The sequence below is a fragment of the Puma concolor genome, chromosome E1 (genome assembly GCF_028749965.1).
Source record: "Puma concolor isolate L17-30 chromosome E1, mPumCon1.1.hap2, whole genome shotgun sequence".
Classification (NCBI taxonomy): domain Eukaryota; kingdom Metazoa; phylum Chordata; class Mammalia; order Carnivora; family Felidae; genus Puma; species Puma concolor.
In genome coordinates, this window is record NC_141680.1 from 30,879,591 (window position 1) to 30,892,857 (window position 13,267).

The window sequence follows — 13,267 nt, forward strand, 5'->3', positions numbered from 1 at the left end:
AGAGAAGAGACACAGAATCCAAAGCAGGCTCCAGGCTCCGAGCTGTCAGCACAGAGCCCGACGCGGGGCTCGAACCCACGAGCTGTGAGATCATGACCTGAGCCGAAGTCGGACACCCAACCGACTGAGCCACCCAGTCACCCCATTCCTTTCCTAACTTTAAAACGATGAAATCGTCCTACCTCATGGGGCTGTCTGGACAGATAGAAGTCAAAAGACACATGAAAGCTGTCAACAAACAGGAATCTCGGGATCTGAGCACAGCTGCCAACTTCGCTGGAACGAAGAAAAGCTACGACACCAAGAGATCCTCCTTTTTTTGCTACAAAAACACATATATCAAGGAGGGAAATGGGGGTAGTCTTTTTAAAAGATAAAAATAAAAAAAAATTTCTTCCCTATCAGCGAATCGGCCAAGTCTCTCTCAAACTCCTCCAGCAGGTGTCTGTGGTGCTCACCCTGCCCTCCACCCCTCCCTAAGAAAGCTGAGAAGCAGACCAGGAAGGCCACCTCTGGTCATCCCATAATCTTATTTAGATTTCCTGAAGTGAAAAGCCCCCTAAACTGTTTTATTTCTTTCCAAATACTAACACTCTACAAACAATGAGCAAGTCTGAAGATATTTATCTCCGCTGCCAATTATAACAGACGGTCGGGGAGGGCGGGGCTGGGGGCTGGGTGGTTCAGTCGGTTAAGGGGTTAAGCGTCCGACTTGAGCTCAGGTCATGATCTTGCTGTTCCCCAGTTCGAGCCCCGCTTCGGGCTCTGTGCTAACAGCTCAGAGCCTGGAGCCTGTTTCAGATTCTGTGTCTCCCTTTCTGTCTGTCTCTTCCGGACTTGCACCATGTCTCTCTCTCTCAAAAATAAACATTAAAAAATTTTTAAATAAATAAAATAAAAGACCATGAGCAACCTCAACAACCAAAAATCTCTAATTCACAGCGAATCCGATGGCACAAATTGCATCTTCTGCTACAGACCACCTGAAAACTGACTTCCTGTAAACAAACCACTCTGCTGGGTTTTTTAATCGAATGAATGCCTTATTTTGCTCTTTAACTACAAGGAACTCACTTTTCCCTACACGGGGCAGAATTTTTTACTTTCAAGAGACGGAGAAATAATCCCCAAGTAGGAGCCCAAAGGGTCCTACACTCCAAGTCAACTAGGAGCGCTTGCCCCAGGCCTGCGGGTCTGTCGGGGGCGGGGGGGGGGGGGGGGGGGAGGGGGGGGGAGGGGGGGGAGTCCTGCCTTCCACAGGCCAACAGCTTGTTTAACAACTTGCAGATCCTGTGCTGGCTCCTGCCCGCAGTGGCCTAGTGAAATCGGAAAGGCAGACTGTAAAAGGGTCTGAAGTAAGCGTTCTGGAACACACAGGAAGGAATATTTAAATCTGCCTGCAGGTGGTCAAAGAAGGCTTCAGCCCCTTTAAGAGTTTCAGGACAAGTGTCTCCACTTCTCTCGCCTGCCTCCCGTTTATTCAGGGCGACCAACTCATTCTGGTCTGTATGTCCTAGGTTCCTGGAAACTCGTGTCCTAGGCAAATCAGGACAGTTGGTCACCCTACTTTTATCCAGCCCTGCTCTTCTCCCTACCATCAGGGATAGGTCAACAATATTCATTGTTTGCCTGCAGCGTGTTGTGTTGCCTTCCATCTGCCTCGGGCCTCCCACCCCCCACTCGCAACAAGTAATCACCAACCCTTCCCAGTCACCGCCCCTCCATCCAGATTCTTCCATCCTGGAAACGTTCCCTGTCACACAAACGCCCCACGAAGAAGAAAGAACCGTCACCCAGGCTGCGGAAGGTATGTGGGCTCATGGCGAAACAAATCCCACTTTGCCAGGAACTCCACTCTAGGAGGACAACACCAAGTGGAGAAAAATGGAGACAAGGATATACAAATTCAATCTATCAAATCTATTTATTTTATGCAAAGTTTTCCCGGTGCTTATTAATGCCAGCTTTCCCTCTACCATTTAATCTCTGCTTCCATTTCATTCTTGGAGGCCTGTGATTATTCTAATTCAGCATTTGGATGACTTCATTTCCGCTCAAGTACACCCAGGTCAACTTGGATAGAAAAGAAAGAGGAGGAGAAGAAAAATAATCAGCTAAAAGCTATTAAATATCAGCCGTGTGCCTCATGATTGGTTTTAAAGGCAGTGGTGAGGTTAGCAACAGTCAGAAACTCAACCCTTCTGCCTCTTTCTGCATATTAACATTTTTCTGGGGCTCTCACTCCTATGGCTTCGAATGTAAATAAAGTGCCGATTGGCAGCCCGCTTTTAGCTAATTCACAAACACCAAGTCTGAACATACAGAGCTGTAAAAATTTAGAGGGTGGTAACTTGACAGATCCGGCCGTTCTACAGAGAGACCAATTCTCAGAGGACAAAAGAAGGGGGGAAAAAAGGAGAAGAGAAAGAAAGAGAAAAGAAAAGCATACGCGACCCATGTAATGGGGTATCCAATTGACGGGGTGGGGGGTAGGCAGGAATCTCCATATCAATGTTCACTCCACCAGACAATGGAATGCGGTTTCTATGCCAAGTCTAAATGAACTGAGCGTTCTCTCCCATAAGAACCACTCCTTGCACCCACTGGCACAAGCCTGAACCACGGTTTCTCAGACACTTGCCATTCCCACTGAAGTGCGTCCAGGGGGAGAAAGGCTTGCTTTCTCATGCTAACAACTCCATTGTAAGTGACGTCTTCAGAGGCTGCCAGGAGGGCTCCGGGAAGGTGAGCTGCTGGAGGTGCTTGAGACCCCTTCCCCTTTCACAGCCCCCCCCCCCCCCCGCCCCCATCCAGGGCTCATTAACCCCTTCCTGCCCGGGGCCTCCCTGGCGCCTGGCCATCCCCTTCTCCGGCCCCCTAGGAAAATTCAGTAAGGATGAACCAAGAGGGGAAGCACAGTTAAACAGCCAAGCCGGAAAGTTCTCGGGCCTTGTGGCTCTACCTAACTACGCATATGAACCATGGAATTTGATTAGCATAATCTCAAAGTTTTCCCAGCTTGCTACCCAGAAGGCATCCTGTTTTTCTATTTGTGTATTTTAAAACACTGTTAACACAGCAATAATAATGTCTGTCTGATGCATTTGCCCAACAACGGCTGGCTATATTTTATACACTAAAAAGGAAATGTGAAGTTTTCCTAGAAACCTACTATTTCAGGAGCCCCTTTTTTAAGAGAGAGAAAAAGAGAGAGAGGGAGGGAGGGAAGGAGGAAAGGAGGAGGGGGGGAAGGAAGGAAGGGAGGGAGGGAGGGAGGGAGGGAAGGAAGAAAGAATTTAGAAGTCAGATGGCAAGGTTGGAGTGCCCAATCAGTTTCTAACTCAACTCCTTCCACTGGCTGCAGCAGCAATCTAGCCACAGAGGAAAAAGTTCATCAGGAAAACACAAAGTTGTTTGTGTGGTAGGAGGGTTTACCTGCACAGCCCAAGGATCACATTACTTGTGGCTACTGCCTGTTTGCTTGCAGGCACCTGGCCTAGGAAGCCGAGGCAGGCAGACGAAGGCGGTTCTCCTGTTTGCTCACTTCGACTTTTTGCACTCAGCAGCTCTGCCAGGGGTCAGAGGGCAAATAAAGTCCCCTCCCCCATATGACACACTTCCGAAGGGAGAGACTGACACAAACCAGACAGAGAATTAATAAAACATGAGGACAGTGTTGGCCTTGTTCTGGGTTATTACAGGAAGAAAATTTAACACAAAAGTAGCCTTCAGCACGGCCGGCCAGGGAGGGGAGAGCAAACGGGGCCCTTCCTGGTCCACTCCGCGGCCATAATTCAAGAAGGCCTGAGCAACCTCAGGGCTCTCCAGAGCAAGGACGAGCAGAGGACAGGCGAGGCTGGGACGTGCCGGCCACTTTCCAGGAGTCCACCCGGACAAACCACTTCAGAAAACAAACGCCTCCTGGGAGCTTTGGTGCCCACAAAGGACACACGGGGACTTTTGTTTTCCAGGCATGGTCTGAGAGAACCGCACGCCGCACGGAGCTCCATTTATCCACAACACACATTTGGAAGTGATAAAACATTACCTCAGAATCACAGTCCACCGTCAGGAATATGGTAAAGTTGCTTATTTATTTTCTCACAAATCTCTTGCCTTTCAAATTTCAAAGGCTTTATAATATTTTTATGCTAGATCTTAACTCTCCTCACACATACTGTATCAAAAGGACTATCTGAGCAGCGGCCGTGAACATCCCACCTGCACGTAAAACCCGGAGCTAGAAAATAATAGGTGTCAAACCCTTCCTTAGAGCTCACTCTCCGACGATGCCACACACAAGCGGGATAAACGAAAAGATCTCATCGTATTAAAAAGCCAATTCATTCTTGCTTTCAATTTTTTTTTTCTCCAAAAGCTTTCAAGCACTGTTCTCTGTTCACTCTCATAGGCCCACACACAACCCCGATCCAATAAAAGGACACCGAAGGCCCCCTTCCACCTCGCTTCTGTGGGGCTCCCCTCGGACGGGGCCTGAAGGGCTCTAGGTCTCCACGCCGTTTCCTTGAAGGCCTCTCCTGGCCATCCACCACAACAAGGGGCTGGCCCAGGAAGGGGTTAAAGCCCTCATGTCAAACCGCAAACTCGGGCACTGGCCCAGAAGGGACATGGGAACCGGGGCCTCCGAGTGATAAAGGCCGGATTGTAGCAGCCCACTGAATTGGAAATGACTTGTAGGCCTAATGAAACAGAACTTTGGCAGTAAAACAGAATGAAAGGAACCAGACAATAAAAGGCTGGAACAAAGGGTGCAGAGTCGCTTCGGCTTAGCAAAATAAGCTCACTTTGTTGGTGGGGAAAGCCAAAGCCGATTAGGATAAACCAACGACTGAGCGTAAGTCTTCCAAACTAATTACACAGTTCACCATGTGAAGTATAATTGGAAGCCTCCAGATGCGGGCTGCTTGGCTTTCACAGGAGTTACATAAAGTGAGAATTACCTAGCGAGCCCGGCACCGAGCAGCCCTATCATCGAGGTGAGCAGCTGAAAGGTGCAGATCTGCTCCATCCGGGACGAAGCCGAGAATTCATTAAGTTTAAAGGCCTCTTTTTGATCTCCAAAATCCTATAAGTGAGAATTTAAGAAACCGGTACTTGAAGGAGGGGCCGAAAGGGGAGAAGGAGGAAGCCCGCACACTCGGGGCTTCTTTGATCCCAGTGCTTTTTAATTACCAAGCTGGGCTCTTCCGGACGGCTATGCAGGCAGAATGGCGGAGAACCCTGCGATCGACTGTCTGGGTCTGTACGTGCACAGCGAGAGCACCATTCATGTGCCACTTTCCGGAATAGTCTGTGTACATCATGCCTGTACATATGAAATCGTGAGCACAGATAACGTCCACCAGGAAACCTGAAGCAGTGAAATAAATTGCTGCACATCAACATTCTTGACAAATGGACAAAACCCGCTCCCTCCGAGTACAGGCTGCTTCGTGGTGAAGCAGGAGAGGGGGGCTTACAAACAGCAAAGAAGAGGCTAGGTTGTACAAAAGTGACTGTCTGGGCTCTCCCCAGCATGGACTGTGTGATCTCAGACGACTCCCTGACCTTTCTCAACACCAGTGTGGCCATCTGCGTGATAGATATTCCATCTTTCTTGCTTGGACAGCCTTGAGAATCGAATTTTAGAAGGCATCAAACAGCTTAGCACAAAGTACACATCCCCTGAAGTCAGAAACATCAACTTGTAGTAAAAGAAGCTCTTGTAGTAAAATCTGAACTTCACAAATTCTGAGTCTTCGTTTAATTTAGATCAAGCACATGTAAGAAGGAGTTGGAAATACTCTACGGATCCCTAGATCTTACTCATAGGATGAAGATTCCGGTTTATAAATAGCAGCTTTTTCCAAATAGAGAATCCCTTCACTGTTCCTGCAACTTGAAGTCCAGAAATTAGCTCCACCACAGTTATGACTGTTTCACTTACTCTCTCACACTTGGTACTATTGAGAATATCTTGCTTTAGTTATGGTCTACAGATGCCTTAGATATCTATCTACCCATATACCCTCCTACGTATGTTTATTTAAACACATTTTCTAGATTATTAAATTTGCAAGCTTGAAACCAACCTTAGGAATAACCTAGTTCAGGAGTTGGCAAATTACGACCCACGAGACCAATGCGGCCCACCGCCTGTATTTATAAATAAAGTTTTATTGGAACACAGCCACATCCAATTATGGATTGGCTATGGCTGCTTTCTCCACACAAGAGCAGAAGTAAATGTTTATAACAGAGACCCTATGCTCTGCAAAAGCCAAAAATATCTACTATCTGACCCTTCACAAGTTTTCCAATTCCTTCCCTTAGATAAGAACCTGAGGCCAGGAAAGAAATGGCCTGTTAAGGTGTCACAGTGGGGTCACTGCACAGTCAGGCCCACCATGAGCACTTTGGCTAGTTCTACCTTTACCTTTCTCTAATGACAGCCATCAGAACAGCTACCCAGGGGGCGAGGATGGCCATCCAAGGTAGCAGAACCCTTATGCCAATGGCCACCCTTCATAATCTCATCTTAAATATAAACAAGTAATGACATCCCTAACCAGGGGGGTGGGGGTAAATTTCTGGGAGGAGGGTGGGAGAAAAGCACAAAAGGGTTTACAAACCTCCAATTTGAGTTATTTAAAGCTCCCGGTGTGGTGTTCTGCACCCACTCTACTTACAGTAATGACATATTTAAACTCCCTGAGCTCAGCCCCATGATAGCAGTCTCACCCATCTTGACTGCCACCTGAAATAAACAGTTGAAGCAGCTGCCACCTCAGGCACGATGGGAAGGGTGACAGGAGTGAGGAATGACAGTGAGGGAAACCTAAAACGCGGGTGGCAAATCCTGAACGGAGGCCTGGGAGGATGGAAAGTTCTGGACATGGAAGAAGAGGAAGTAGGGTGTTTGGGATTTTTTTTTTTCTTCTGGCTGCTATCCTGCCTTACCTGGGCGACCTTTATTGAGACCCAACCTCCCTGACCCTTATTGTTCACCTTCATCAAAGGACTGGACGACACCAAAATCCACCATGCAGGTAAAAGCAGGCGACAAATGTCCAGTTGCCAGCACTGTCCCGGGACCACAGGGGGTCATGGTCTTTTCCTTTCTTTTGCATCCTCCCCACCCCAAGTCCATCCTGCGGATTGATCCGAGGTTGGAACAGGACCCAAAGTTCAGGTTCTGCTATCGGACAGGCCTGGAGGGGAAGTCTGCGTCCCACACTGCCTTTCAAGGGTGACCACGGTAGCCTCCCAGAGAAGAATTCAACGAGATAATATAAGTCAACGGCCTGACCCAGCACCCAACACTTAGTACGGAATCACTAACACCACACCTCGCAGTTAACCAACTAAAAAGAGCCCCAAACCCCTTTACGGTCGGGAATGTGCACAAGTGTGTGAGTCTACTTCACACAGGCGTGTGTGTGTGTTCTGTTTTCTTCACCCAGAACATAAACTACCGAAAGGTAGAGTCACTTTGTCACTTTGCCGCTGGATTTACTTAGCGCCTTAAGGCCCAGTGGCGGGGTCTCTTCTCTTTGGATCAGTCTGGATTTAGATGAATTACACCAGAATCCTGAGAGGTGGTGGGTGGGCCCTGCCCAAGGGGCCACAAACATAACACCGGCCACCAGCAAGAGGAGGAATAAACCCCTCTGAAGACAGACCCAGATAATACACAGAGCATGTGCATGAAACAAGCTACAAAAATAGGAGCACAGACAACGTTACGGTTCTGAGACATTCAAAAGTCTCCTTAGTCCTTTAATGACACACCTGATAAGTTTACACAGCCTGCTGGACTCTACAAATGTTACTGCTAAAATGAACTGAGCAGCTCCAGACCCAGTGCGGGCCACGCCAGGGAAGACGGTCTGTGAACGCCTCCGTGACAACGGACAACCGTTCTCAGGGCAGGGGTGGTCGCTGCCCTGGGCCGGGCCAAAGCTCACAGAGCCTCCCACTGCTGGCAAACTGGTCCCAACCGGTAAGTGTTAAAGAAAAAAGGCACAAAGTCAGAAGAGAAAGGGGGAAGCGAGAGAGAAGCCGGAGGCGGGAACGTGCGGAGAGGTGTTGCAGGTACCGGCCTGTTTGGGAAACTCTCACAGCCCATCTGGGCAGCACCGGCTTCCCTGACACCCACGAACAGGCCCACGAGATTCCAATGCAGGTTATGGCTCAAGCAAGAAACCCCGCCTGCAAACACGTCTGCAAACACTACCCCCCCCCCCCCCCACGGGCCTGGTTGTAACAGCAGAACTGGAGCGAAGGGGCTCACTCTCCCGAGCCTTCCATTGCCCAAGCTGGACCTGTCTCATTTAATTACTTCCAACCTCTCTCCAGAGGCAGGGTGGGGCTGGGCAAGGCACAAATTCCCACCCCCCCCCCCACCCCCCCCGGCCTCCCTGGCGCTTTAAATATGTCTTGAAGAGAAAGTACACGGTCACCACCACACTCAGCTATTCTCTGAAACCGGCCAGAATGAATCAGCCCCCAACGGGCAAGGCGAGGCAGGGCCACGGGGACGGCGTCTTTCACAACCGACCTGGAAGGGCAGTTAAGTGCCACTCTGAATGCAAGGCCAGCCCGGAGGAGGCTGCTTTCTCTTTGTTGCGTGTCTCCCATCCATGCAGAAATTGACTATTACCAAAGGCAGGAAAATCTCCTTTTGGAGGCTAAATAGCAGTCACGGCACTCCTCCGAGACGAGAGCTCACAACAGGACACGCCTGGGGACAGGGTCACAGCGGCCCATCGCCTTGGGCAAATAAATAAAAGCACAGAACCTTCGGACCAGTCGGCAGTCGGCAGTGCCTTATACCACCTAGGGCAAGCACGACAGCCGCACAGGGGGAACTGAGTGACAACGCTTAGGACAGGTGCACAGTGTCTTCTCGGGACGCAGTCCTCTGGGGACACAGGCCTGTGCAGACCACCCCACACCCGGGCTCCCAGGACAACATCCACGACTGCTCAAAGATGAGGGAAGCAGAGGGCCAGCCCAGCCACTGCCAGCCTCCTGGGACACAGCAGCCAGAGGACGGGTGTCACACAAAGCCAGCAGGGCCAGTCTCTCCACAGGCTGCCATGCTGGAGCCCTGGAACAACGTTACTTTCCAAAGCCCCAGCTCCCCCGCCAACCAAAAAGAGGCTGAATTAAGCACATCACCCATGGTTACATGTCCCGTCTGTCTGTCTGTCTGACTCTGTATAACCCACACACTCTCACCCTCCGTTTCCTGACTGACTGGGAAGATTGTGTGTTGCTCCCAGCCTGTTCCAGCAGCAGAGCTCAGGGGATAATTTTACTTCTGTCTCACATACATTCTGACAGGTACAGTCCCAAGCATCTTTCCCGAGTCTCCGTGGGCATCTGACAGGGGAAGGTTCAGCCACCAAAGGCCCCCGGGAGCTTCCTCTCTTAATGCATCTTCCAGAAAGGCACAGAAGGAAGCCCAGCATCGACTCACAGGCCTCTAGCAGCTTCCGTGGGAGCTCCTGTCCTGTGAGTCACGGCCCCGCATCCCTCCCCAGCCGCTGCCACCACCAGCTCCCAGCCCAGGCCCCACGTGGTCACCGAATGGCAGCAGAACCCCACTGAAAGGCTGCTCTGTCTGTCTGCTCCTGCAGGCACGCGGGGCACCGTGCCGACCACAAGCCGGACTCCTCCATGTCAGCTCCTGACAGATTTCACTTAAATCTTGACAACCAAGTTCAAGGACAAGGTTCTCGAGGACGCAGCTGTGGCAAAGGGGGGGGGGGGGAGGGAGGGCACGGCAGCCAGCCCCACGCACCACTTACCTTGCCAAACTGCTCAAAGTACTGTTTTACATCCTCCACCACCGTGTTCGCAGATAATCCGCCTACGAATATTTTCTTTGTTCTTGTGACCATCTGCAAGAAACGACACGAGGAGGGCATGGGTTAACCAGGTTATCTGAAGCAACGCTCGCCAAGATGCTGAAACAAGCCGCTTTGCACGTTTCTCTAGGAAGGCAATTCTAGATAAATTTGAGCTGCGCGGAGCGGGCCCTGCAGACATCTCAGAATGCTGGAGATAGCCACTCTGGATTTCTCAGGCCTTCAGCCCACAATCTACGAGCTTGAGTTGCATACAGACACAGAGTGGACTTTGGAACCTCTTCGGCCATGACACGAAGCTTCATTCGGATTTCCAGCGCAAAGAGAAAAGCGGCATGTTCAAAGCTATTTCGAACCTGAGACATGTGAACAGAATTACGTGCATAAAAACCTGTGGCCCAGAAAGTGCCGTAAACTTTGTCGAGAAGAAACTGATACATCATTCAAACGTACGGGCGGGCTGTCTACATGGAGCCGTCCCGGGTGCTGGTTTGTGTGCGCCAACAAGACGGAGGCTGACCTCCCACTCAAGGGTCACTCTCCAAGTGACCTCATTGGGCCACTGGGCCTCATTCTCCTTTCCCCTCTAGATTCTGCCATTATCCACCCTGATTCACCCTACACTCAGTCAAGGCCAGCCAATCCACAGGTATCCAACCCTTTGTCCACACCAATCCTTCTCCCTGGAATGCTTCCCCATGCCTAAGTCTCCCAAGGCAAGTTGTCACCATCCCGCGAGACCCAACGACCTTCTCCAAAATGCAAGTTATCTATATAGTTGCCACATCCAGAAGCTGTCCCTATCTCTTCCAGAACCCTGACACTGCACCCGCCAGTCCCAGCACCCACTTCTTCCCACCTAGAGCTTTGTTACTTTTTCCCCCAGACTGGGAATTCCCAATTCTTCTCGGTACCCTCCACGATGCCAAGTCCACAGCCAGGCACACGGAAGCCCACACCAAAATGGTGGACGCGAAAACAAACGCATGTGGTCGTGTTTCAGAATTCCACCAGTTCCAATGCAAAGGGAAAAGCTTCAGAATACAAACGGTTCAGAGAAGGAGCCAGATATAGGTAGGCGCCAAAAGTGAAACAAGAAAATAAATGTTATTCTGAACACCAAGCTTACACTGTATGTGCGTGTGTGTGTGTGTGTGTGTGTGTGTGTGTGTGTGTGTTTTAATGTGACATAAAACATTTTTTATTTAAATGTTCAATAAAAAAATGTTCAACCTCAGTGGGTACAGGGTCTCACCAATTTGGCTGCGTATGGTAAAAGCCCAACGTCTTAACCTGATGGGAGAAATTCTATCACAATGCACATGTGTATCAAATCATAATGTTTGCACACTTCTGTCAGGGGTACCTCGATAAAGCTGAGGGAAAAATGTTTGATGAGACCATTCAAATAAAAGCATGACAGGGGTGCCTGGGTGGCTCAGTCGGTTAAGTGGCCGACTTCGGCTCAGGTCATGATCTCGCGGTCTGTGGGTTCAAGCCCCGTGTCGGGCTCTGTGCTGACAGCTCAGGGCCTGGAGCCTGTTTCAGATTCTGTGTCTCCCTCTTTCTCTGACCCTCCCCTGTTCATGCTCTCTCTCTCTCTGTCTCAAAAATAAATAAATGTTAAAAAAAAAAAAAAAAAAAGCATGACTGAAGGGGCACCTAGGTGGCCCAGTCAGCTGAGCATCCAACTACTGATTTCAGCTCAGGTCATGATCCCAGGGTCATGCGATCAAGCCCCGCTCCAGACTCCACGCTAAGCAAGGAGCCTGCTTGGGATTCTCTCCCTCTCTCTCTTTCTCCTTCTGCCTCTCCTCCACGTGCCTTTTTTCTCTATCTCAAATAAATATTCAAAAGTGAATAAAAGCATGACTGAAAACCCAAAATAAGTGAACAAGACAAAGCTCAGAATGGTTTTTAAAAATTCACAGTGGCATGTATGTTTATTACAACTCCATGGAGAGTGCCTAAATACGGGGGCCACGGCTGCCAGGATTCCCACTGTCCCCAAGGCAGAGACACACTGGCCGAGGGAATGTACCAACCAAACGGTTTCCTACAAGAGTGCCCTGGCCGGAGCACCTGGGTGGCTCAGAGCGGGTTGAGCATCTGACTTTGGCCCAGGTCACGATGTAGCAGTTCATGAGTTCGAGCTCCACATCGGGCTCGCTGCTGTCAGCCTGTCGGCGCAGAGCCCGCTTCAGAGCCTCTGTCCCCCTCTCTCTGCCTCTCCCCTACCTGTGCCATCCCGCAAATAAATGTAATAAATAAACAAACAAAGAAATAAGAGTGCCGTGGCAGAGTGGTTAGTGGCAGGCTGTGTGCTGAGGAGCGCCCCCCAGAGGTTTCGGCCCCACGCTCTGCACTGTGAAAGTCCTGGACCACCAGGCCCACCTAACCCCAAACTCCCATCAATCAGGAAGCACAATGGCCACGAAAGGAGACTCTCAGACTTCAAGGAGCTCACACTTTGGCTTAGAGGCTTCTGGAAGGGACGTATGCCACCACAGCCCGTTGACTGAGCCCCATCCGGAACGTCCTTCTAGTGGACTTGCTGCACTATTTTAAGAGGACATTGTCCTAGCAATGCCACGCACTTCCTGTTGGCTGTGAGAGCCAGGCGGTGGTTGCATGTGCGTTCAAAGCTGTGATTTATCGCTTTTCGGCTCTCTTCAGATGAACGGGAGACGAGAGAAGATAAGGCACACGAGACGTTCTACGAAGATCCCACCCGCACCCAGTACCAACTCCAAGAGCCTCTCGTTAACGGCCGGACACCTTACTCTGCTCCCTCCGGTGGAGCAGGTCACCTCCCCGTGACACTCTCAGTCCCTCTCCAGATGGACATCTCTCCCTACACTCACTGACCGCCAGCTTTTGCCACCTACCTTTCCTAACGGGTGCACTCCACAGACACATGAAGTGCTAGGTGTGGGAGCCCACGTTCCAATACAACGTGTAATTTAATCCACTATAAAATGGAAATATAATAATTAGCCTACCACGCGAGGTTCCTATTAGGACTAAATTAAATAACATATGCCAAAGTGTCTAGCAGGACACCAGGCAGATGCTAGATAAGTGGTCACCGTAACTGAATCCAAAGTCAATTACTAAATTCATCCTTCAAGCTCAGAATAGATGTGCGGCAGAAAGACACCTTGCACAAAGATCTTTGATAAATCCACTCTCGGTACCTCCGTTCTCTTCCACTGTAATTTCAAAACCGTTTTCCTGCATCTCTACGTGATTTCGGATGGGCAGGGACTCCCAATAGTTTCACTTCAGATTTTTCATTCTTTTTTTTTTTCTTTCTTTCTTTTTTCCACCCAGCTACAAGTAATTAAATATCTATAAAAAAATACTAATCTGGGGCGCCTGGGTGGCACAGT

General features: G+C 49.9%; 1 protein-coding gene across 11 annotated transcripts in view; it reads right to left on the reverse strand.

The window, feature by feature from the left end:
- The window catches only part of MSI2 (musashi RNA binding protein 2), a 393,915-nt gene that overhangs the window by 249,125 nt on the left and 131,523 nt on the right, over window positions 1-13,267 (reverse strand). For all 11 annotated transcript variants that reach the window (XR_015244052.1, XR_015244053.1, XM_086686879.1 and 8 more), the window contains exon 6: window positions 9,816-9,908. Coding sequence is in view for 9 of the 11 variants with exons in the window: in XM_086686879.1 (XP_086543005.1) it covers window positions 9,816-9,908 (93 nt within the window). In the remaining 2 variants the exon portion in view is untranslated. The remainder of the gene's footprint in view (window positions 1-9,815; window positions 9,909-13,267) is intronic.